Here is a 25,868-nt window from a genome sequence, read left to right as displayed (position 1 = left end):
TCATTTAAATGTAAGTACTACAGATCAATTTTCTCTTCCTTAAATTTAAGACTTTATAATCTTCTATCATTCAACGATTTTTACATAACTATACTACATATAACATAGACATCACGACACCTAGAGTCTTTCATAGAGTAGGCAATTAATATCAAGCAACTGTTTGTTGAATTACTTTTAACACATCTTTACAGCCTCAAACACTCTTCTTTCTAGAAAAGAAAAGTAAGTAGTCACAGCCCATCACAATGATTCCAGGCAGTAGAGAGTTTAGATAATTCACGATCACTCGCTACCATCACCTCAAGACCAGCCTCCCCCCATCTCCTCTTGAGCTCCTTCCAATCCATACATACTCCAGCCTCCTTCCAATCTGTTCTCCACAAGTAATCTTTAAAAAGTAAAAATGATGACGTCATCCCATTGCTTAAAATTTTCAAAGTCTTCTCATCAGCCTCAGAAAAAAGACCAACATCCTTAACATAGCCTATAAAAAACTTATTTGATCTGGTCCCTACCTAAGTCCCCACAGATCACTTTCCCCTCTTCGCTCACTATACTCTAGAGCACACAGGTTTATAACTTGTTCAAAATCATTCTGCTCGTAGAGAATGGACATATGCACACAGGGAGGAAGGGAAGGCTGGGACGAACTGAGAGAGTAGCACTGACATATATACACTACCATGTGTAAAATAAATAGCTAGTGGGAAGCTGCTGTATAGCACAGGGAGATCAGCTCAGTGCTTTGTGATGCCCTAGAGGGGTGGGATGCGGAGGGTGGGAGGGAGGCTCAAGAGGGAGGAGATATATGTATACATATAGCTGATTCACTTTGCTGTACAGTGGAAACTAACACAAGATTGTAAAGTAATTATAATCCAATAAAGATGTAAAAAAATAATAATAATAATTCTGCTTTCCCTCACCTTTGGACCTGTACACATAATGTTCCTGTTCCCTCTGGTAAGGATATTGTTGTTCCTTCCCTCAAAATTTCTTGGTTAACTATATTAAATTTGGTTAATTATATTCACCCTTCAGATCTCAATCCCAACATTACTTCTTTGATATGCCAGGCTGGGTGGGAGCACCTGACATACACTCTCACGTCGACATGTGCTTCCCTAGATAAAATTTATTACAGGATGTGGTTTATTTGATTAGCGAGGGAAGCAGAGATTATATCTTAAGGGCAACCATTATATCTGATTCGCAAAATATACTTAGGCACATGATAGTCAAAAACTGCTAAATAACTGAATAAGTGACAAACTAATATATTCTGTCATACAGTGAGGTATGCTACATATAATTACACATATTTCACTTTATTGGGCATTCCTATGGTTCCAACTTGGGAACCCATAAAAATTTGCCAGTTTTCTTTAGGATCTTTATGGCATTCTCTGATTATTCTGAAAGAATGGGAGTATCACCAGTTTGTCGCCCCACTATTCATAATAAAGTCTAAATATGATTGATTATTAATTTTAATGAAATGTGGAGATGAAAAAGAAAAAAAGATTTCTCAACCTTTTTAACAGGGAAATGGTTTAAAAGAGAAATGGATTAATCCAAAGCTTTTTTCATGAAAAGCATAAAAATAAATAACAGAAGAGGGAAAATGTCAGAGAAACAGCTGAAACAAAAAAACATATTCTCCATTTTTTTGTCTTTTTCTACTACTTTAGTTGGGTCATTTTTATTTTTTTTAAGACGTAAATACTTTAGTACAGAAAAGGAAGATATGTACCATAGGTAATATCAACAACAGATTTCTTCAAATCTAATTTGGAACATACTCAAATTAGAAATAAATTAAATGATTACGATAAACATTTTAAAATTAGTGTTTCATACTGCTTCATAAAAATCGTATAATTTAAACAACTTCCTGGGCTTCCCTGGTGGCGCAGTGGTTGAGAATCTGCTTGCCAATGAGGGGCACATGGGTTCGAGCCCTGGTCCAGGAAGATCCCACATGCCACGGAGCAACAAAGCCCGTGCACCACAACTACTGAAGCCTGTGCGCCTAGAGCCCGTGCTCCGCAACAGGAGAAGCCACCGCAATGAGAAGCCCGCGCACCGCAATGAAGAGTAGCCCCAGCTCGCCGCCAACTAGAGAAAGCCCACACATAGCAACGAAGACTCAACGCAGCCAAAAATAAAATAAATAAATAAAATAATTTTTAAAAAAAAACCAACTTCCTATTAATCAAATAAATTTATTCAAACAAATTACCAAACTTTTGCATGGGTAAAATTTGGAGAAAACAGATATATGAAACTAAAACTATTTCAAAATTAGTGCTGAAAGGTGAAATATACAGAGCAATAAGACCCAGAATATAAGAAACTATCCAAAATGATTAACATAGTATATGCTGTACTAAGAGAATTCCTACACAGGGAACTTTAAATTTTTTATGAGGTATTTACACAAGCTTTTAGTCAGAGATGTGCACTACAGATAGTGCTATACAAAGATATTTAAAATTCACAGTCCCACTATTACCATAAATGGAAGACATTAAGTCTACTAAACCAATCAAATATATCAAAGTTTCTCCAAGTGTGGTCTGCGGACTACTGAGGATCTCTCACACCCTTTCTGGAGGTTCACAAGGTCAAAACTATTTTCATAATAATACTAATGCTATTTGCCTTCTCTTCTGGCAAGATGCCTTTTAACATTCTGTGTAACAAAATGAAAAGTATATATAAAGTAATTCTGCTGCATTCTAAGTACAATAGGAAAAAGCACTTGTGCAATTTATTTGCAAGCTGAATAAGCCATTTTTCCATGGAACTTCAAAAAACAACTGACAAACTATGGTTAATCAGATTGGATATTTGGCAGACATTTTCCTAAAAATGAACGAAGTGAGCCTATCATTTCAAGGAAAATAACTGGCAATGTTTGTTGCCAACAGTAAAATTCGAGCTTTCAAGTAAAAAACAGAATTTTGGAAACCTTTCATCCACCAACGTGAGCTTGGAAGCTTTCCAATACTTAAAGACTCGTAAGATCTGTAGTGATATTAATGAATGTGATTTTTTTTTCATATCATATAATGAAATGTGTCAACATTCAGAAGGATCCTCATCATAACTAAGTGAACAAATACTTTTCATCCAAATGACCCATGCAATGATTTTTAACGTACTGGAGTATAAAATGTTCATTGATATGGTTTCAGAGTCCACACAGCAACCAACCTTTAAGAACTACTATCTGCCGAGTTTTGATACAATATCAAAGAAAATTATCTATAATGCCATGCACAGGCTATTAAAATACTCCTTCCTTTCCAACTACATAACTGTATGAAGCCAGATTTTCTCACATAGTTCAACCAAAATAAAATATCACAACAGGTTGAATGCAGAAGTAGATATGAGAATTTAACTGTCTTCTAGCCAGTCACTAAAGAGATATGCAGTAATATAAAACAATGCCACTCTTCTCATTAAACTTTTTTTGTTTTGGAAACCTATGGATATTTTTCAAAAAGTTATTATTTACATTATTTATGTTAAAACCCATTACATGTTATTTTAAATGAATTAATAAATGTTTTAAACTTCTCCATTTTAATTTTTGATACAGTAAATATTGATAGTTATAACCACCTAAAGGAAGGTTCTCTGGGATCCTTGACATTTTTTGAGCGTATGAAGGAGTCCTGAGACCGTAAGTTTCAGTACTGTTGATCTATACTGTGAAGGAATAAAGACAAAGATGTTCTAATTTAACACAATCTCACTTATATTTTCTCTCTTCAGCAAGACTGAAAAAGTGATTTTAATAAAAAGATTTTAAGAATGTTTAAGAGGAATCACAGTTCATAACAATCTGAATTAAACCACTTCCTGAACAACCTATTTATTCAGTATCTTGACACCTTAATTATGCCAAAGTAAACATTTAAACATAACATTCGCTAACAACAAAATAGAAGGAATAAGTGTAAGTAAATCGGCAATTTTTTTTAGAGGAAACTGAAGAACTAACTCAGAAACAAACTAATGAAAAACATCAGAATTATAGGGCTAAAAGTTAGAGACAAACTCTACTAAAAACCATCAGAATTGTAACTTTAGACATAATCTAGATCAAACTCGCCCTTTTTTAGAAGATACAATAAAAGAGTTAAAGGCTGGTTAAAATACAACTAATTCGTGATAGAATGAGGACCAGAACTAAGCTTCCAGACTCCTTGAACAGTTCATGTAAACTTTTGAGAGCTTATGTGCCAGGCACTGGAGATATGGGAATAAACAAGACAAACGTGGTAAACCTGCTTTCTTGTAGATCAGCATCAAGTGTCAAACATATGTAATGAGCACCACAGAGGAAACATATAGGATTCTATGCGAGCATTTAGTAGGGTATAAATTGACCTGGTGGGACAGGGAAGAGGTGTTTAAGAAAGAAACCCTATTGCTGTCATCCACCAACACCCTCATCACTCCCCTCCTTCGCTAAGGACTCACTAATTCTTCACTATTCCTATCATATTCTTAGTGATGTCAACATTCACTCAGATAATCCACCCAAAACTCTTGCCTCTCAGTCATTTGACTTCCTGAACTAAAACAACTTTTTCTTCATCACTGTCAAAACCTCCCATGGTCATCAATAGTAATTACACCATTTCCAAAAATCTAGATTTTAAAAATCCCACATTCTAAACACCCAACTTCTCTCTCTGCAGTTTACTCTAGTACCTCGATTCCAACTATCCTTACATTTCACGGGATTTCCCACGCATTAATCGTCCCAGTTTTTCACTGTCTATGTCGCAAGTAAGATGTGCTGCGAGTATAAAACACACATCAGATTCCAAAGATTTAGTACTTTAAAAAGAATGTAAAATATCTCATTAACAAACTATTTTTTAATATAAATGTATTTATTTTTAATTTTGGCTGTGTTGGGTCTTCGTTGCTGTGTGTGGGCTTTCTCTAGTTGCGGCAAGCGAGGGCTACTCTTCAATGCGGTGCTCAGGCTTCTCATTGCAGTGGCTTCTCTTGTTGCAGAGCACGGGCTCTAGGTGCGTGGGCTTCAGTAGTTGTGGCATGCGGGCTCAACAGTTGTGGCTCACGGGCTCTAGAGCGCAGGCTCAGTAGTTGTGGCGCACGGGCTTAGCTGCTCCGCGGCATGTGGGATCTTCCCGGACCAGGGCTCGAACCTGTGTCCCCTGCATTGGCAGGCAGATTCTTAACCACTGTGCCACCAGGGAAGTCCCTAACAAACTTTTTATGTTGATTACTTATTGAAATAATTATATTTTGGATGCACTGGTTTAAATAAAATGTTATTAAAATTAATTTCAACCTATTTCTTCATACTTTTTAAATGTGGTTATTAGAAAAATTTTAAATTAGATATGTGGCTCACATTATATTTCTATGAGACAGTGCTAATGTATTCTGTGATGACTCCTAAACGTGGATCTCTAACTCTGACTCCTCCCTAAATTCCAGAAAGACCATCTGGCCTATCTATTTCATTGTCTAATATAATGCAGACTTAACACACATCCACAGCAGTACTCTTGGTATCCTCCCGTCCATGTGCTACCATCCACTGACATAGTTAGGAAAACAATTTAAACTAGGAGTCATCCTTAAGATTCCTCTTTCCCTCACATCCCACATCCAATCCACCAGTAAGTCTTGTTCAGCTCTGCCTTAAAAATATCCAACCTCTCCCCTCAATTCCTCACCCCACCACTTAAAATACAGGCAATTCTCATTTCCTGCTTAGACTAGTACAATCCCCTCCCTCCTGGTAATTCTGCTCTTGCCTTGCCTTCAATATGCTTTCCACTCAGTAGCCTGAATGATTCTTTCAAAAAGTAAATCAAGGGACTTCCCTGGTGGCGCAGTGGTTAAGAATCTGCCTGCCAATGCAAGGGACAGGGGTTCGAGCCCTGGTCCGGGAAGATCCCACATGCCGCGGAGCAACTAAGCCCGTGCGTCACAACTACTGAGCCTGCGCTCTACAGCCCGCAAGTCACAACTACTGAGCCCGCGTACCACAACTACTGAAGCCTGTGCACCTAGAGCCCGTGCTCCACAAGAGAAGCCACCACAATGAGAAGCCTGCGCACCCCAAAGAAGAGTAGCCACCGCTCTCCACAACTAGAGAAAAGCCAGCGCACAGCAAAGAAAACCCAATGCAGCCAAAAAATAAATAAATAAATTAAATTAAATTAAATGACGTGGAAAAAGATAGTGGGATTGCTGGGCTATACTGAGGGCTCACTTCTGAGTGGTAACCATGATTTTTAAATGGCACTAATCAACCCTTTCCACTACACTGCCTTCTTAAAGTGTTTGTTACTACAAGTCTTAGGTTGCCAATATTTGAACTAAGAAGTATCTCTTTCCATATGCTGCATTACGTACCTTTCTGGTGTTTAAGTAGAGGGCATTAATTCCCCATGGCCCAAATAAAAAGGGTGCTCACAAAGTACCACACTTGCCTTTCAAGAAAATGGAAAATAAAATTTACCAAACCCAATTTTATCACAGCATGTAGAAATTACTAACAGTAATCAAACATAAAGTCAGGAAACAAACTAAAGGTAAATTAAAGTTTTCCAATAATACACTTTTTCATTAACGTTAGTATTTTTGTTTCCTTTAAGTTTCAAGGAGATAAATAATAAAATTTTGCTCCAATCAAAAGCAGTTGAGAATATCCAACTGCACATCTTATGTACTATGCTTCATTTAAGCTCTGAATAAGAATATAATTCACATCTGACTTAATAATTAGATAATCTCACAGAAGTGTTAGAATTTTTTAATTTTAAAATATACTATGACTGAAATACTTTCTGCCTTATTATCAGCAATATAAGTTTACCAATTGTACAATATAAAGTTTAGATATATTCGTTAAAAGCTGTATATGTGCGTGATATTACAAGGGACTTGTCCTGTCTAAGCTATATATATTTCTAAAAAGTTTAAAATTCGTGCAATTACCATATTTGATATTACTTTGGTAATCAGGGGGAAAATTAACTTTACATATAAAGTGGAAAATTAGGCTCCAAGCCTTAATTCACACTGACGTTCTGAGTGTATGTTCGTGCCTGGAATTCCTTCTTAACACTGCAGTACAATGGTAGAAATTCAAAATTATCTACGTGCAAAATTAGGTAATTATGTATTTCACAACAAAATACCACTATGAAGGACTCCTAGGTGTATATATGGAAAAGAACTGAAAACAGGCACTCAAATGCTGTACATGAATATTCATACCAGTACTATTCACAATAGCCAAAAGGTAGAAACAACCCAAATGTCCATCAACGGATGAATGAATAAACAAAATGTGGTATAATATACATACACTAGAATATTACAAAGCCATAAAGAGGAATATAGTACTAATACATGCTACCAAGTGAATGAATCTTGGAAAACATTACGCTTTATATAAGTGAAAGAGACACAAAAGGCCACATATTGTATAATTCCATTCATATGAAATATATAGAATAGGTAAATTCATAGAAACAAGGCAAATTGATGGATGCCAGGTGCCGGGGGGTTGGGATGGGGACAAACTACTTAACAGGTATGGGCTTTCCCGAGGAGTGATGAAAACGTTTTAGAATACATCGAGGCGGTGGTTGCAGAACACTGTGAATGCACTAAATACCACTGAACTGTACGCTTTAAAATGGTTGGTTTTATATTATATGACTTACAGCTCAATTTTTAAAATTCCATTATGAAGCATATAATATAGCTATATTCTAATCAACCTACGGCAGGAATTACTAACAAAATTGTAAACTTAAAATACATTAACTATTTTAAAGCTCTCTACTCCTTATTGTCATAAATAAATCATAATAACATTATCTTTTCCCCCACATATAGAAATTGTGCAATGGATTTAAATAAGCCTTTTATCTTTTAGAGATATGTACTAAAATATTTATGGATGAAATGATACATCAAAGATGGACTTTACAATAATGACAGACAGACAGGAGAGGATTACAGATGAAAGGAGACTGGCCATGAGTTGGTAATTGTTAAAGCTGGATGTTGAACACGTCGGGGTTCATTATGCCATTCTCTCCACATCTGAGTATATGAGTTTTTAATTACTGTGTTAAAAATTAGTAAAATAAGACTTTAAATGGTTTCCTTATACTTTAAGCTATACCTGAGATGGTACTACAAATATTCTTTAGTTGATATAAATCACAATTCCACAAACATTTGCTGAACTTGCTAAGCACAGATGCATATCAAAATTAGAATCATTTGATAACAAATAAACATTATCTTCCTTAGGATGTTTTGTTTTGCTTCCAGATTTTTTTCACAAATACTAGTTCACTACCAATTATTTCTCAGAAAATTTCATTTTGTAAATGAAGAAAATTAGTAAATTAGTTAAGTGTACCTATTTGGGTTGACACAGAGTGGTAATACTAAAAAACTTCAAGTCTCCTTTCTATGGAATTAATGTTTACAGTTAAAATCATCAGGTTAGCTATTTCCTTTAAAAACAAAATCCAGTAATTGCCATTTTCCAAAATCAAATAATTGCCATTTTCTCAATACCATACTTTTTTAAAAAATCCCTTATTTTTTAGGATGGTGTCTTATTAAATAAATATTAAGGTCTAAAAAGTTTGTAGCCCCAGGGTTTGACTATTATTCTTCAAAAGTCAAACCATAACTTCAGTAAAAATTACAATCAACACAAAAAGACATTAGAAAAAATATATAGCTCCCCCCAAATTCAAACTTTTTAAATGCTCCAAAATTAGCTTTCAACTATCACTTTTACCTTACTTTTCTTACCAACACTATTTTCATGGAATTACATCTACACAATCTCCTCTAATGTCTGACTCAAACTCTTGTCCCAATATTAGCACTCTTCTTCTCTGGCTAATACATTCTTGCCTATTAACTCACAAATTTCTAATTCCTAGGACATAATTTAACCAAAGATACAGTTATTCTAAATGGCCACAGAGGGACTTCCCTGGCTGTCCAGTGGTTAAGACTCCGAGCTTCCACTGCAGGGGGGATCCCTGGTCAGGGAACTAAGATTCCCACATGCCTCGCAGCACGGCCAATAAATAAATTAATGGTCATAGATCAGAATCCAAATTGCCCAAATACCTCTTTTCTACCTCAAGGAGTATTAGCATTCTTCAGCTATCAGAACCAACTGGAGAAAGCAGAAGCACATAAGAGGAATTAGAAAAGTGTTCTTATCCTAAGGGATTATTTCAACAATTTTCTTTAAAAAGCCCTCTTCTAAAGATACAAACATACTAAAACTGAGGATCTAAACACACCAGAACTAGATCACAGTACCACAGGTAAAGTTCTTATTATATTATAGTTACAAAAGGAAACAAAGAGAGATGAATGGACTTTCATTAAGACCTAATATGCAAGGTCAGATTCTGCCTGCTTGACAGCAGCATTAATGTTTAATTAATGTTATGACATGATATTGGTCAATCTAACAATTAACTGAGGATTTTCCATAAAATTATCTAAAATTCCATTTTGTTTATTGAGATATGATTGACATATAACACCATATTAGTTTCAGGTGTACAATATAATGATTCACTATTTGTATATACAGCAAAATGGTCACCACAATAAGTCCAGTTAACATTCATCACCACACAAATTAAAAAAATTTTTTTCTTTTTCTTTCTTGTGGTGAGAACTTTTTAGATCTACTCTAGTAGCAATTATACAATACAGTATTATTAACTAGAGTTACCATGTTGTACATTACTAAAACCCTGTTTAATTCATTTAGATTTCCAACCTATATCTCTAATTTTGCTAGCCACTGTTTTACTCAAACTTCCAAGTGCAAGTAAGATTTCTACCATTTCCAATCTGTCCTAATCTCCGCAAGCACTTTGACATCTTTACCTGAACATAGTTTGTGTGGAAATCAGAACTACCCAAAATATTTCAAGACGTTTTTTGTTTTGCTAACTTCTACTAATTCTTCTACAAATTTCCTTATCACAATTGCAAAGTTGATTCAGAACAGAAAAAAAAAATGGCAAAGATGCACAAGAGAAGAAGAGGATCCACTGAGCTCAGTGAAAAACTAGCCTATGATTCCTGTAATTCAATACTTCAAGTGCCAAACCTACCATCTTTTGTGATCGGGCAAGTCCCCAAATTACAAACATACCTGTTCTTATATTACAACTTGGAACTCAGAGGAAACAATAGTAAAATAGTTGTTAGGTTCCCAGACATGACCCACAAGAGTCTATTCCATGACATTTCTGAACTAGTCTGAGTTCTAGACTCATTCGCATCTGGAGACAGTGTGATATGGAAAGAGCATAGCCTTTGGAGCCTGTCAAGAGTTAGGGAGAAATCCTGACTGCCAATCCCTAACTGTATGATCAAACAAAAATTCAGTTAACTTTTCCGAGTGCCAATTTCCTCATCTGGAAGAGAATACTGCCTATCACAGAGAGTTTTTGTAAGGATTAAAGGTAATACAAATCAACCAGCACAGACTGTGAAAGAGTAGGTAATCAATAAGTAGAAACAAGTTACTCTTCCCTTTTCTATTACCCTCTTCATACATTCTTTTTATCCACTTAGGATACAGAATCAGAAAATCTGGGTTTGATTCTAGGCACCATCTCATACAAGATATGGGACTTTAGGCTAGGTATTCAATGTCTCTGAACCTCAGATTGCTCATTTGTTTAAAAAAAAAAAAGAAAGGAAAAATAGATCATAATTATTGTAATAATTAAGTGACATTAGTTTATAAACTGTAATAAACTGTACAGTACCAAAAATGTCAGCTTTTACCTACTCTAAAGCGCTCCCCCTCAAAAAATTATCTGCCTTCCAAGACCACATGGGTATAATGAGCAAATGAATATAAACTGATGTCATGGGTGGAGGAAATCAAGCTAAATTAAGTAGCTCACTGATGACATCCCCTTCATCTTCCCAGACTTCAGGATATACTTGTTAACCCAAACAAGCCCCTGTTGGCAGAATTCCGGGGAAAAAATTAAATTAAAAAGTTAAGCTGTAAGGAAGACTTTTCTGTCCTTACCCAACCTATGCTGAGAAACCTTTCGTAAGCAGTTTCTACTCCTTTTCACTTAGATCTCCTTCCTATTCCTCAAAATAATCCCCATGACAAAGGCGGTATGGACCCTAAAGTAAGAGCAAAGAGAACTGACCAGATGAACAAACAACTCTTCAAGTTGAAGAGTGACTGTCCTTGACACAATCCACCAGAAAATTCAAACTAAAGGTGGGAAAAGGCAAAGATTTTTCTTTATGTCTACATAAATGTTTATATAAAGTACACGCTCTATTTTGAATATTATTTTCCCGTAAGAATTTCAAAAACCCTGTCCTTTTTAAGATAGTGGACTCTTCTGAGAAGTTTTGCTATTAATAATACAATTTAATAATTAAAGTCAACAAGACCAAAAGAGCTAATAAAGTGCTCAAGGACTCAATTGCACTACAGCCAAAAGAACTTGCCAGCTAAACACCTTACCTGAACTGTACTTCCAAACTGTAGGAAAACAACAAAGTGAAAAGTAAATTCTCAGGATAAAAATCACTCAGGCAATAATTTAACTCACCTTGGGTATAAAAAAATTCTCAAAACACAAGTGACCATATACCTTCCCCAAGAGAAGGTATGTTTACATAGGATGTTAGCCCTTATCCAATCGGTCACAGAAGGGATACAGAGAGATCTCAAAAGACATCTAAATGGATATTTCTAGTACTATTTGTTCCCTCTTCACAGCACCACAGCACATCACAAAATCAGCTACCACATCAACTTCCACCAAGTGCTCATCATCTTCTGAGCCTGTCAGAGCCTGACCCTGTCTGAGCCTCTTGGGAAGGGAGCTAGTGTCCAGCTTCATGCAGCCCAAAGTTTAAAAGCTATTACAGTGCTGTGTGTGAATTTCATTCTTCCCCACCCCTCCCCCCCAGTATTTCTAAATGTCTCACTGGTGTCAAGTTTAGGACCACCAAAAAAACTTCGGGCCAGTGACAGTGGATCTTGGCATCATGGTATTAACATGCTTAAAAGACTACATGAGAAATAACATGATTTATTTAATTAAGGATATAATGAAATTTTAAAGTGCTTCAAAATTACGGTGGCAAGAGGGGAAAAGAAAAGGGTCAGGGGAGAAAAAAAACTTACAGCACACAACTACCTGAAAAAGAAATAGCCAACAGACAGGTTAAAACACGTTTGCATTGGCCAACACGTAGCAGTTACCACACCATATATTTGTCAAATTTCCCAACATGCAAAACGAAAAGAAGCCACCCCTTTATGAAGTGCCTGTCTGCTGACTTCTACAAAGAAATGACTTTTCTAGAAAGAGGGCAATTTAACTTCCTGTGCTCTCCCTCTGACTTTCAAAATCTTTAAAACCTTCAGCAAACTGAGATTCACTTCAATTTTAAGGTTCTTCGTGTGAAGTTGAATAAAATGTGTTTATTTTTAATATCGATAAACTACAGAAAACTTTTCTGCTTGAAAACTATATCCACATTTCTACTAGATTTTAGAATATTTTTTTAAAAGCTAAATATAAAGTTTGCAAAAACAAGTAATACAGTAGATGCGGCAGGCATTCAACAAGTTTATCAGTGGAATTCCTAAAGTAAAAGCTTGAAAAAATTTATGAGATGAATTCCTAGTAGTGCTACTGAAGATACAATGTTACTAATATGGAAATTGAGAAACATTCAAAATATTCTGAAAACAGTATCTCCTTCTAAAAATAGAGGAAAAGCATCTGCCAACACAGAAACCACTGGTTCTTAAAAATGATAATCACGTGGGATGCATTTCTATAAATACTTTGGTTCTGAACTGCAATAACCCCAGCCTCTGAAAGCACGTTTTGGTCATGCCTTACCACTAACAAGCGAATTTTTGGTGACATTACATTGATATAAAGGACTCTGCTACTTTTATTTGCTTCTACTGCAAACTGTTAGTTTATGCAGTTAAAGATCTACAAACCAAACTACCACACAACATAATTCACTTTCAATCATTAAAATAAAAGCAAACAACCAACCATCTGCCATAGATAAGGTCCCAAGAATTTTCTAATAAATTTAGAATGACATATTTGACGTTCTGGTTCTAGTTCGGGGATTCATTCTCTACATGTACTTAGGCTGTAAAGAGAGAAACCTCAGGAAAAAAGCAACCGGCGATTACACCATTCTATTTTAAGTTAAGTTAGTTACGAAGCCAGCAGTTCAAGAACTTTGGGGGAAGAGAGAGTACTGAAGCCATTTTTCCAAGCAGTTAAGAATAATTTGTGCTTTATACTAACGACCGCCCTAACAACCTCTAGAATATATTACGGTGGGGGCGGAAGTGAAAATGATGAGACGGGGGTGGGGGGGAGAAAACCCGACTTGAAAGCGGACAGGCAGGCAGACTTACAAACCTTCAATTAACGGAATTCGGAGATTTAACTTCTCTTCTACGCCCTCCCTCGCTCCCCACCCGCTTCCTCCTCTCCTCGGGGGAGGTCTGTGTGATGTGACTCACGACAAATTTTAAAAATAAATAAATAAATAAAAGACACACCCTCTGGGCTGAACTGACATACTCTCGCCCCCACCCACCCTCCCCCGACGCACCCCCCGCTTCTCCTCTCGCTCCTGCCGCTCCTCCCCGAGCCTCGTCCCGGGCCTCTGCTCTCCGCTCGCTCGCCCGGTCCGAGACCCTCGGCCGGCGGAGAGGCGGCGGGGCGGCGGCGGGGGGCTCCGGGACGGAAGGCCGGCGGGTGGAGGGCGGCCGGGGGGCAGCGCGGCTCGGGGGGCCGAGCCCGCGGGGAGGCGGACGGCAGGGGGGCGCCGGACCGCGGCGGCCGCGGCTCCGGGATCCCTCGCCCATTTTCTCTCTCCGCTTCTATGGGTTTCAACCACCACGGCCACTTCCTGTATTGCAGCCCGGCCACCCGCTCTCTCCCCGACTGGGGCTGGGGTTGGGGCTGCCGCTGAGGTTAGGCAGTTCCCCACCCCGCCCAGTGGGCTGGTCACTCGGGCGGCCGGCGGCGGGTCCTCGGCCCGGCCGGCAGCGCCCGCCCGCGCGCCCGCGCTCCTCACCTGTATGTAGTTGTTTTCACAGTAGTCCGCCACCCGGGTCAGATTCTGATAACTCTCTATCAGCGCCCTCTTGCCAGACGGGATCTCCTCCTCTAGTAACATCTGCAGCTCTGCCATTTTCCACTCCTCTGCATCGCTTCCTCTCGCGTTAAAGAGACAGAGGCTGCAAGGTCCGCGGAGGTTCCGAGCACCTCACAGCCCGGATACAAACCGCCTGCCCGCCCTCCCGCCTGGTATTGTGGGACGGCACCTCCTCCTCGTCGTCCTCACGCTCTCCACCCGCCTCCACCCACTTCTCGCAGCCTCCTCAAGCTCGTTTTCTCGCGAGCCTTCCTATCCTTCCCTCCCCCTTCCCGCAACCATGGGATTTCCCCCCCCCTTTGGCATGGCCTTCTGGGAATTGTAGTCTCTCACTGGGTTGGCCGCCCATCGAAAGCGCATGCGTCCAGGGAACCGCAGAAAAAGACCCAGGAGGAGAGCAATTAAAGAACTTGGAAAGAGGGTGGTGGTTTAAATCCCGAGTTTCTTGACAGCTCCGGGAGATGGCGCCACAGGGTGATTCTAGAGAATGAAACCGGTTCCCCGAGAAGGCTGTGAAGCTTGGCAGAACTTGGTTAACTAGGAAACGCCCTTGAATCAGATACCCATCTGATAAGGATTTAAAAGGACTAGAGTATGGAAAACTCCAAATCTTTACTTCCTCTATCTTCTTAGAGATAACGCGACTCAGGCTTTACTTTCTAAACTTCCTCAATTCACTTAAAATTTGGGCAACACTTGATATTAACAGCTCTATACCAAGCAATGTACTCAACATTGGGGGTACAAGTTGAGTAAGGATACTCTGTACTTACAGACCCACGATTTAAAAACAAACACATATATATAATCTATAAAAAATATTTACTATGTTGTACACCTGAAACTGGAGTCCCCTTAAAACCATGGTCCCTTACTGAGTTTATGATTAATCTCTATCCAAAACTTTATTCATTTCTTTCTCCCCTCTGACCTCAATCCTGTGCTAACACTGTCAGATGACTATAGTTACTGCTGTCAGTAACGTCGTTAATGCACTAAAATCTCTGTTACAGGTATCATCATTAAGGTACAAACTCAGGATGTTTCTCCAGGGCAAGGTGAGCTCACAGACCGTGGACCATGGACCACCTGGCCAGAGAATCATAAACTGGAGACATTCTGACTCCCGAAACCACGATTAAGAAATGTCACAGAAATGTCACAGGGCAACGATTAATCCCAGTTTCTTTGTTCCTCACCTTTAAAACACCCATAACTCAAAGACCAAGCTGGAGTGGGTCTGAGGCTTGTCTTTCACTCACTTGGCTTGGCGCCCTGCAATAAACCCTTACTCTGCTGCAAACTCCCGCTGTCAGAGTTTGGCTTTCTGAGCCATGAGCACACAAGCGCTTTGCTTGGTTACAAAACTAAGATAATACTGTAAATCAACTATACTTCCATTAATTTTTTTTTAATTTTTAAAAATAAAAATTAAACCAAACAATTTTTAGTACTATCGCGTCCTAATCTCTTATTCTTTGACTCTTTGCGTGTATCTCCCTACATTTTTTTTTTCTCCCTACATTTTTGAAGTTTTGTGCAGGTTGTTTCTCTACGTCGTGTAAATCATTGTGCTTTTTAAAAAATCATCAACTGCTTTGGAATAGTCTAAAACACCCTATATTTCAAGCTTTTTATTTCAAAAGAAACATTAAATGCTTTTGATATAATGGACTATGAAAAGTATTGTCCAAAGGCCGAAAGGAAACTAATTTAAAGATCATTTAAAAGTCCATATTTTCATCTCTCCATGAAGTCATTTAGAATCACAATAACTATAAAAATAATAAGATGACAACCAAATGTTTAAAAATTGACCCATGAATAGGTATTTATTGGATACTGCCTTTACTAGGGGCCATATGATGTTCAGTCTCTACAAGGAAAAATTTATATCTTCTCCTACCTGAAAGAGATAACTACACCCAGTCACCAGATTCTTTTTTTTTTTTTTTTTTTTTCGGCCGTGCAGCTTACGGGATGTTAGTTCCCTGACCAGGGGTTGAACCCTGGCCGCATTGGAAGCGTGGAGTCCTAACCATTGGACCACCAGGGAATTCCCCCAATCAAGGATTCTAAGGTCCATAAATCAATAAATGACATACTCTCCATAATAATCCAGAATAGACGTAATAGTCTTTCTTTAATACTTGTCATTAATCCAAACATCATTTAATACAAGTTATTGAAATTTGATGTATTCTTGAATCTGGTCTCTACACGAGCCAGATTTAACTATGGGAATCACTAAACTTATTTCCATATACTGATACATTTCAACAACATTGGGGAGTGATTAGGCAGGTGATGCTGCTTTACTCTTTTCAAAGTCCTATTAGATTTCTTTAATGCACACAACTCAGAGATAAATGACCTAAAGATTCTTTTCTATCTTTACCAAATAAGGAAATTTAAGCTTACACAGGTTAAGAGATTTAGCTAATGGCACTGAAAATAGTAGTCAAGTTCTCTGACTTCTAGAACAGAGGTCTTTCTACTATCCAGTTAAAACTTTCTCTTGAAATATTTATGGCTTATATAAAGTCCATTCAATGAAGTTATCCCTCATACCTTTAAGGTGATTGAGTTGAATATGCTATCCTTTGTATTTTTATTTAAAAAAACAACAACTAGTTTCCCTTATAATGATAGTCTGTAATAAGGCAATATTTCCTTTAAAACTAAATAGGATTTGTGGGGATAAAACCATAAAACACCAGCACCATACTGTAGCCATGGGCTTTCAATATTTTTTGACACAATGTGAACCAGGATATATATATATATATATATATATATATATATATATATATATATATATATATATATACACATATGCTGGTTTAAAAGTTTCACAAAACTAAGTATGATACTCTGATTTTTCCTATTCTAATTCAATTTATTTAATGCTGGTAAGGACTATGAAATTGATCTCATGATCCACTACAGAAAGATGACCCATAGTTTGAAAACCATTTTTCCCTTCCACTAAAACAAATATGACCCTTTACTAAGCATATATTATCATAAATTTATATTGTCATAAATTTTTTTAAATCACAGTTATTAACAGACCAGAAAAAATGTATTAAAAGATTTAATAGAATAAAACTTAGCTAAAGTAAAGGACCTGAATATCTATATCAAAACAGCTTACGCTGTACAATCTTAATTAAAATCCTAACAGGTTTTTTGTAAAAATTGACAAGGTTTTTCTAAAATTTATCTGAATGCAAAGGCCCTAGTACAACCAAGACAACGGAAAAATGAAGTTAGAGGACATACACTACCAAATTTCAAGATTTACTAAAAAGCTACAGAAATTAGGACAAAGTGGACTTGGTGAAGAACATACAAATAGTTCTTTGGAACAGACACTAATATATGCAGAAACTTATTTTATGACAAAAGTGCCAATGAAATTCAATGGGAGAAAGGATTCTTTTTTCCCAGTAAATGTGCTGGAGCCATTGGACATTTGTTTTTTTCACATGAACATTGAATCTACATCACCCAATACTCCAAAATTTATTCAGGATATATCACGGTTCCAAATGTAAAAGGTAAAGCAATAACGCTTCTTCAAGAAAGCATAGAGTAACTGCACAAGCTTGGGATAGGCAAAGATTTCTTAACCAGGATACAATAAGCACTAACAAAGAAAAGAAAAAAAAAAGATAAATTGCTTTTTTTTAGGGTTTTTGGTTTTGTGTATAAATTGCTTTTTAATAAAATGAAAAACTAAGCCATTGTATTCATTTCCTATTGCTGCTGTAAAAAATTACAACAAATTTAGTGACTTAAAACAACACAAATTTATTATCTTACAGCTCTGGAGATCAGAGATCTCACCTGTTTAAAATTAAAATGTCAGTAAGGCTTTGTTCCTTCCAGAGACTCTAGAGGAGAATGCATTACCTTGCCTTTTCCAGCTCCTAGAGGCTACCTGCATCCTTTCACTATGGCCACTTCTTCCATTTTCATGTCAAAAGCACAGCATCCTCAGATCTCTCTCTGACTCTGCTTCTGTCATCACAACTTCTTCTTTCTGACTCTGACCATCAACCTCCCTCTTATAAGGATCCTGTGACTACATACATCCCACCTAGATAATCCAAGAAAATCTCCCCATTTCGAGATTCTTAACTTGATTACATCTGCAAAGTCCCTTTTGCCATGTAAGGTAATATACTCACAGTTTGCAGGGATTAGGACATGGACATCTTTGAGGGGCCATTAGTCAGCCTACTATAGCCATCATTAAAATTAAAAGTTTGTTCATGAAAAGACACTATTAAGAAAGTGAAAAGATAAGCCACAACACATACATTTGAGAGAGGACTTGTATCTGGAATATATTAAAACAAAACAAAACAAAAAAGCTCCTCCAAGTCAATGGAAAAAAAAAAAAGACAATTAAAAAAAAAAAGGACAACTGAAAATAAAAAAGAAGATGACAACGGCACTCCACAAAAGGCCAATAAATATATGAAAAGGCACTCAACTCATTATTTATCAAGAAAATGCAACTTAAAACCATAGTAAGATAGCTATACTCCACCAGGATGCAGTGTAAAATTTAAAACACTGTACTACATACCCTTTAGAATGGCTAAAATAAAAAAGTCCTGACAATAGCAACTGCTACTGACAATGTAGGGTAATAGGACTTTCATATATTACTGGCTGTAAAATGCTATAGCCACTTTGGAAAACAGTTTAGTAGTTTCTTATGAAGCCAAACATATACTTAATAAATAAGCTAGCAGGGACTTCCCTTGTGGTCCAGTGGTTAAGACTTCACCTTCCAATGCAGGGGATGAGGGTTCGATCCCTGGTCGGGGAACTAAGATCCCACATGCCTCGAGGCCAAAAAACAAAACAAAAATAATAATAATAATAACCTAGCAATCCTACTCCTAGATATTTACCCAAGAGAAACAAACACTAATGTTCACACAAAAACCATGTGAGTGTTTATAGTAAAAACATTAAAAGCTGGTAACAACTCAAATGTCCTTCAGCCAGTTACTGAATAAACAAATGGTACATCCAAACAACAGACCACTATTCAGCAGTAACATGCAATGAACTATATATACACACAAAGTCTTAGATGAATCTCAGATGCATTTTGCTAAGTGAAAGAAGCCCCCCTCCACCTCAAAAAAAGACCAAGAGTACCTCATGTTGGCATAATGTATCGTATCTAGCACACACTCACACACACACACACACACGAGGGTATATACATGAGTATACAAGTGTAAAAGGGCACAATCACTTTGGAAAACTGTTTGGCAGTACCTGTTAAAGTTAAATATACACCTCCTTAAGGTCCAACAATTCACTCCTAGGTATTTATTCAAGAAAAATAAGTATATATGTCCACAAAAGGATATGTACAAGAATGCTCAAAGCAACTTTATTCATAACAGGCAAAAAATAGAAACAACACAAAAGCCTACAAACAAGAGAAAGGAGAGCTAAATGGTGGTATATTCATATAATGGAAAACTATGCAGCAGTAAAAGGACCAAACTACTGATAAACACAACAACGTGGATGAATGCATCGCTAAATGCACTCTCAGAGGTGAAAGTTTTATCAAGTGAAATTAACCAGACATAGAGTGCATCCTATATGATTTCATTTCTATGAAGTCCAAAAACAGGCTAAACTTATGGACGATGACAAAAATCAGAATCGTAGTTAACTGTTATAAGGGATAGACTGGAAAGGAACATGAGGAAATCTTCTGGGGTACCAGGAATATTCTATGTCTATTCACCACCTGGTTGGTGGTTACAGGGTTGCATATGTAAATAAAAAATCATCAAGTTGTACTCTTAAAAGTAGTGTGCTTTACACAATTTAATGTATGTATATTATATCTCATTTTTTAAATGAATAAAGAAAAAAATATTTTTTAAAAAATCTCACCTATAAAAAGGAAAAATCAACAGACAATATGAAAAACAAAACATATACATCTTGGCAAATTTATTGAACTTTAAGGATAAAAAATAAAGGAATGTTCTAAAGAAAAAGTAGGTTACCACCAACAGAAAAAATATCAAGCCAACCTTTTCCTCTGCAACAGATGTCAAAAAACAATAGAACAAAGTCTATAAAATCCTGAAATGAAATTAATGTGATTCAGTGATTCTTTACCTAGTGTGGAAGATGAAAACATCTAAATAGAAAGTTAGATATAGTTCATCATAGATATCTGAATTGGATTAATATAAATAAATGGTTGTTAGAATATCAAGGATGGAATGAAAAAGCTTAAAAACTACCAAAGAGACCAGATAGATTTTTCTACAAAAGAATGAAAATTAGCAGAGCTCTTATCAACAATAATAGATACAAGAGATAAAGGAGTTATTTCCTGGGAGTGCTGAGCGAAAATAACCCTCAACCTAGAATTTAAACCCAGCTAAGTACCATTCCAAGGATGACATGGTTCAGATATAGCGGAGAGTTTACCACCCAGAAACCTTAAATTTAATAAATATATATTTTAATGCAGACAGAAAATGTGGAACAAAAGAAACAATAAAAATGAAATTCACTGGTGAATTTGATTACCTATGGATTAACAGAATAAAGTTTTTTCAAGTTAAAAAATCAACTAGGAAAAAAAAAAATTAACTAGGGACTTCCCTGGTGGCACAGTGGTTAAGAATCTGCCTACCAATGCAGGGGACATGGGTTCAAGCCCTGGTCCGGGAAGATCCCACATGCCACGGAGCAACTAAGCCCGTGTACCACAACTACTCAGCCTGCACTCTAGAGCTCTCGAGCCACAACTACTGAGCCTGTGTGCCACAACTATTGAAGCCCATGCGTCTAGAGCCCGTGCTCCGCAACAACAGAAGCCACCACGTGAGAAGCCCGTGCACCGCAAGGAAGAGTAGCCCTCGCTCACGGCAACTAGAGAAAGCCTGCGTGCAGCAACAAAGACCCAATACAGCCAAAAAAATTAAATAAATAAATAAATAATAATAAATTAATTTTAAAAATTAACTATCTGGGATTTTTCGTGTTTTCTTTGGTTTTTTTAAAATTTTATTTTATTTATTTATTTTTGGCTGCACTGGGTCTTCGTTGCTGCGCGCAGGCTTTCTCTAGTTGCGGTGAGCGGGGGCTACTCTTCGTTGTGGAACGCGGGCTTCTCATCATGGTGGCTTCTCTTGTTGCGGAGCACGGGCTCTACGCACGCGGGCTCAGTAGTTGTGGCTCGCGGACTCTAGAGCTCAGGCTCAGTAGTTGTGGCTCATGGGCTTAGTTGCTCCGCGGCATGTGGGATCTTCCAGGACCAGGGCTCTAACCCCTGTCCCCTGCATTGGGAGGCGGATTCTTAACCACTGTGCCACCAGGGAAGCCCATCATATGGTATTTTAAGAGAAAAATAATCCAGTTATACATTGCTTAGACGAGACACTTACAAAAGCCATACTGAAATAAAGGGATAGAAAAATATTTACTGAGCAAAAACTGTTATAGAAATATGTCAAATTAATTACAATCAAGGCCAAAAAACATTACAAAGAATACAAGAGGGCATTAGATGATAATAATAAAAGGAACAATGCATCAAGAAGATAAGTAATTATAACTTTGTAGCAGCCAACATCACAGACTTTCAATATATAAACCAAAATCTTTTTTTTTTTTTGGCCACACGGCATGCCGGCTCATAGTTCCCCGGAAAACCAGGGATCAAACCCGTGTCCCCTGCAGTGGAAGCCCAGAGTTCTAATCACTGGACCACCAGGGAAGTCCTTAAACCCAAATCTTTACAAGGAAAAACTGACGTATCAACAACCATAAGTGGAAGATTTCTTCTTATTTTTACATTTTTTTTCATAAATGGAAGATTTTAACACATTCTTATCAGAGACCAAGGAAGCAAGCAAAAAGTTTATATAAAATATTTTAACAATAAAATTAACAAAAAAGCACAGATGATCAATATTAGTTATGAAAAAGAGGACATAACACAAATTGCAATGAGAAAAAGTAAGAAATTTGCACACTTTCCAGAGTGACTAGGTTGAATAATAAATATCAGTTCTATCTGTATTTCCTTCAGTTTAATTGGTTGGGAGGAAAGGGGTGGAGACAATTTGTTTGAACCAGTTAATGTTCTTTATTTGTGCAGGGATGCCGGTTTCAAACTATGTCCTAAAAGATATTTTAATTTGAGATTCAAAATCCTGTGCCTCACTGAAACAGGTCACAGACCTAAAGGAAAGAGCTAAAACTGTAAAATTTCTACAATAAAATGTGGGACAAAATCTTAGTGTACTTGGGTTAAGCAAAAACTAAAAAGGACGTAAAAACATGAAATATGAAATTTAAAAATGATAAACTGGATTTCATGAAAATTAAAAACATTTGCTCCTAAAATGACATCTTTAACAAAATGAAGTATAGCATGGTGACTATAGTTAATAATATCATACTGCATATTTGAAAGAGAGTAGCACTTAAAGGTCCTCATTACACACACTAAAGTTTTGTAACTATGCATGGTGACAGGTGTTAACTAGACTTATTGTGGTGATCATTTCGAAATATATATATATCAAACCATTATGTAGTACACCTGAAACTAATATAATGTTATATGTCAGTTATAACTCAATAATAAATAAATAAAACAAAATGAAAAGGCAAACCACAGACTGGAAGAAAATATTTGCAAAACAAATATTTAATAAAGGAGTTGTATCCATTATATATAAAGAACTCTTACAACTCAATAATAGGATAACAAACCAATTTTTTTACAGGCCAAAAGATTTGAAGAGACACTTCACCAAAGAAGACATACAATGGCAAAAAAAAAAACCCACCCACACACACACACAAAAAACCACAAAAAGATGCACAATGCCATTAGTTATTAAGTAAAGGAAAACTTAAACCACAATAAGATACCACTACATAACCGATAGGATGACTAAAATTTGGATGTGGACCAAATGTGGCTCTCATACATCACTAGTGAAAATGCAAAATGGTAAGACCACTTTGGAAAACAATTATGTAGTTTCTCATAAATGTAAAACACACTTATCTTATGATCCTGCAATTCCACTCCCAGGTAATGAAAACATGTCCACAGGAAGACTTATAAGCAAATGTTCAAAACAGCCAAAACCTGAAAAGAACCATATGTCCATATAGATAAACTGATTGTAATATAGCCACATAATGGAGTACTACTGAGCACTAAAAAGGAACAAACTGATACACACAACAGCATGGATGAATCACAAAAGCATTATGCTCAGTGAAAGAATATACACAAAAGGCTACATACTGTATGATTCCATTTATATGAAATTTTAGAAAAGGCAAAATAAAAACTACAGTGATAGAAATCATATCAGACTTTGCCAGAGGCCGGAAGAGGGATAGGGGAGTGACTCCAAAGAGACACAAGTAAACTTTTAAGGGTGATGGAAATGTTCTACATCATAATTGTAGTGGGGGTTACATGAAAATATACATTTGTCAAACCTCATGGAATTGCACATTTAAAATTTGTGAGTTTTATTGTAACTAAATTACATCTAACTGAAGATGACCCCAGAAAGTACAGGCAGGAGAAAAATCCCTTGCTTCGAATATTAGAGGACAGGAAAAAGTTACATTTTTTTGTTGCCTTTGATATATGATGAAAAGTCATACAATCCAAAAAGACAGCTTGCCTTTCCCAGTAGTAAGGGTGACTAAATGCTCAAGAGTTAATATTAAGTATTATAGGTACACATTGTGACACTAAATTATGAGCATGATGCTAACTTTTGAGAGTCCAACTTCTCTCCCATCATGTGCACTTTTATGGTATTTAATGCTTCAGTATTTTTTTAATGTTAATATTTTACTTTATTTATTTAGGCTGCGCCGCGCAGCATGCAGGATCTTAGTTTCCCAACGAGGGATCAAAGTTGGGCCCTCAGCAGTGAAAGCAAGGAGTCCTAACCACTGGACCACCAGGGAACTCCCTGATTTAGTATTTTTCTGTGGGGTTATTTTTTTTTCAAATAAATCTCAACAGAATAAAGAATAACAGTATTAAATTTGATGGATTCCTTGGGCTCCAGTTGAAAATCAGACATTGTACGTTTCATTTCATGGATGTCTAGTCAAGCTAATCATTTTGGTCATGAAAAACAGTTTGTAACTGCAAATTCTGCACATGTGCTTGGAGAGAAATTGAAATTTCATGTATTCCACTTCGAAATAGCAGATTGCTGACGATCATAAAGACCTCAGTTCAGAGGGATGCCAGGCAAAATCATAATTTGGACTATCTTGTTATCTGACACACAAGGAGGGACACTGCAGACACTTAGAGAACCTCAGACTCCTGGGAAGCTAATTCACAATATTGCATCCCAGGATACTAAACTGGAAGTTAGTGGTCAGCAAACCAGAATGTAGAGGAGCAATGTGGTACAGCGGACAGAAACCAGGAGTCAGGCAACCAGGGCTCTTCTCCCCCATCCCCAGGGTCCCCATCCACTACACTATGTGACATGATCACGTTCTCAAAAAAAAAAAAAAAAAAAAAAAAGGAGAGGGGAATGTATTAGTCTACTCAGGCCACCATAACAAAATAACCACAGATTATGTAGCTTAAACAACAGAAATTTATTGCCTCACAGTTCTGGAGGCTGCAAGTCCAAGAACAAGGAGTCAGTAGGTTTCTCCTGAGGCCTTTCTCCTTGACTCGAAGATGGCCATCTTCTCACTTTGTTCGCACGCGGCCTTTTCCCTGGTGTCTCTCCGTGTATCCTAACCCTCGTCTTTTGATAAGGACACCACTCGTATCGGATTAGGGTAGGACCCTGTGACCTCATTTAACCTTAACTACCACTTTAAAGGCCCTACCTCCAAATACATTCACAGTCTAAGGTACTTGAAGTTAGGACTTCAACCTATGAATTTTGGGGGGGGACACAATTTAGTCCATTACAGGGAATTAACTGACATCCTAAGATTCTACAACCCTCAATTATTACCTTGCCTTGTTTCTTTTCAAATTAACAGTACCACCCAGGAATCCCCAGAAAAGGAAGGAGGGTTAATAGGACACTCTGTTTGAACAGTTTAGCAAGACAAGAAGATTTCAGGGGATGAAATGAACTGTAAACACTCCAAATTTTATTATAGTTGATGGTGGGTGTCTTTTTATGCAGAGTCATGACATTTGTAGGAGGTCAAGCCCATCTGCCAGTTTTCAGGCAGGCCTGATTCTTTTAACACAGAAAGATCTTTCTTGGACCCATTAAGCCAAGCCAGTGTTATCTTAGTGTGGAGCAAGCTGTTATCGTGAAATAATTAAAACTTAGCAATGGCTAAAAATGAAAGGCACCTGGGGTGCTTGGGGAAAAAAATATACCCTTTAATTGAAATCTCATGTTGTGTTTTCTTCTTTTCCAGAAGCTGCAATATTTCCAGCATGATTTGAATGAATTAATCGCTTGTTAATTTTGGAAGCTGCTGAACCGGCACAACCTCCTCCACTTCCCTCTCTCAACTTCAGGAGGATGCTGCACGTGTCTGCGACAATCAGA

At 37.1% G+C, this 25,868-nt stretch overlaps 1 protein-coding gene across 20 annotated transcripts in view; it reads right to left on the bottom strand.

The window, feature by feature from the left end:
• ABI1 (abl interactor 1) overlaps positions 1–14,463 on the bottom strand; it is a 96,600-nt gene extending 82,137 nt beyond the window's left edge. For 14 of the 20 annotated variants that reach the window (XM_082449787.1, XM_082449789.1, XM_082449777.1 and 11 more), the window contains exon 1: positions 14,188–14,463. In XM_082449787.1, coding sequence (XP_082305913.1) covers positions 14,188–14,304 — 117 coding nt within the window. In that variant the 5' untranslated portion in view covers positions 14,305–14,463. The remainder of the gene's footprint in view (positions 1–14,187) is intronic. The other 6 variants (XM_082449796.1, XM_082449784.1, XM_082449786.1 and 3 more) reach the window with 4 other exon arrangements.
• Between the last annotated feature and the right edge of the window lie 11,405 nt (positions 14,464–25,868).

Source organism: Balaenoptera physalus, assembly GCF_965194825.1.
Source record: "Balaenoptera physalus genome assembly, chromosome: 2".
In the NCBI taxonomy this organism is placed as follows: Eukaryota; Metazoa; Chordata; class Mammalia; order Artiodactyla; family Balaenopteridae; genus Balaenoptera; species Balaenoptera physalus.
This window is presented reverse-complemented; position numbering and strand designations above follow the sequence as displayed.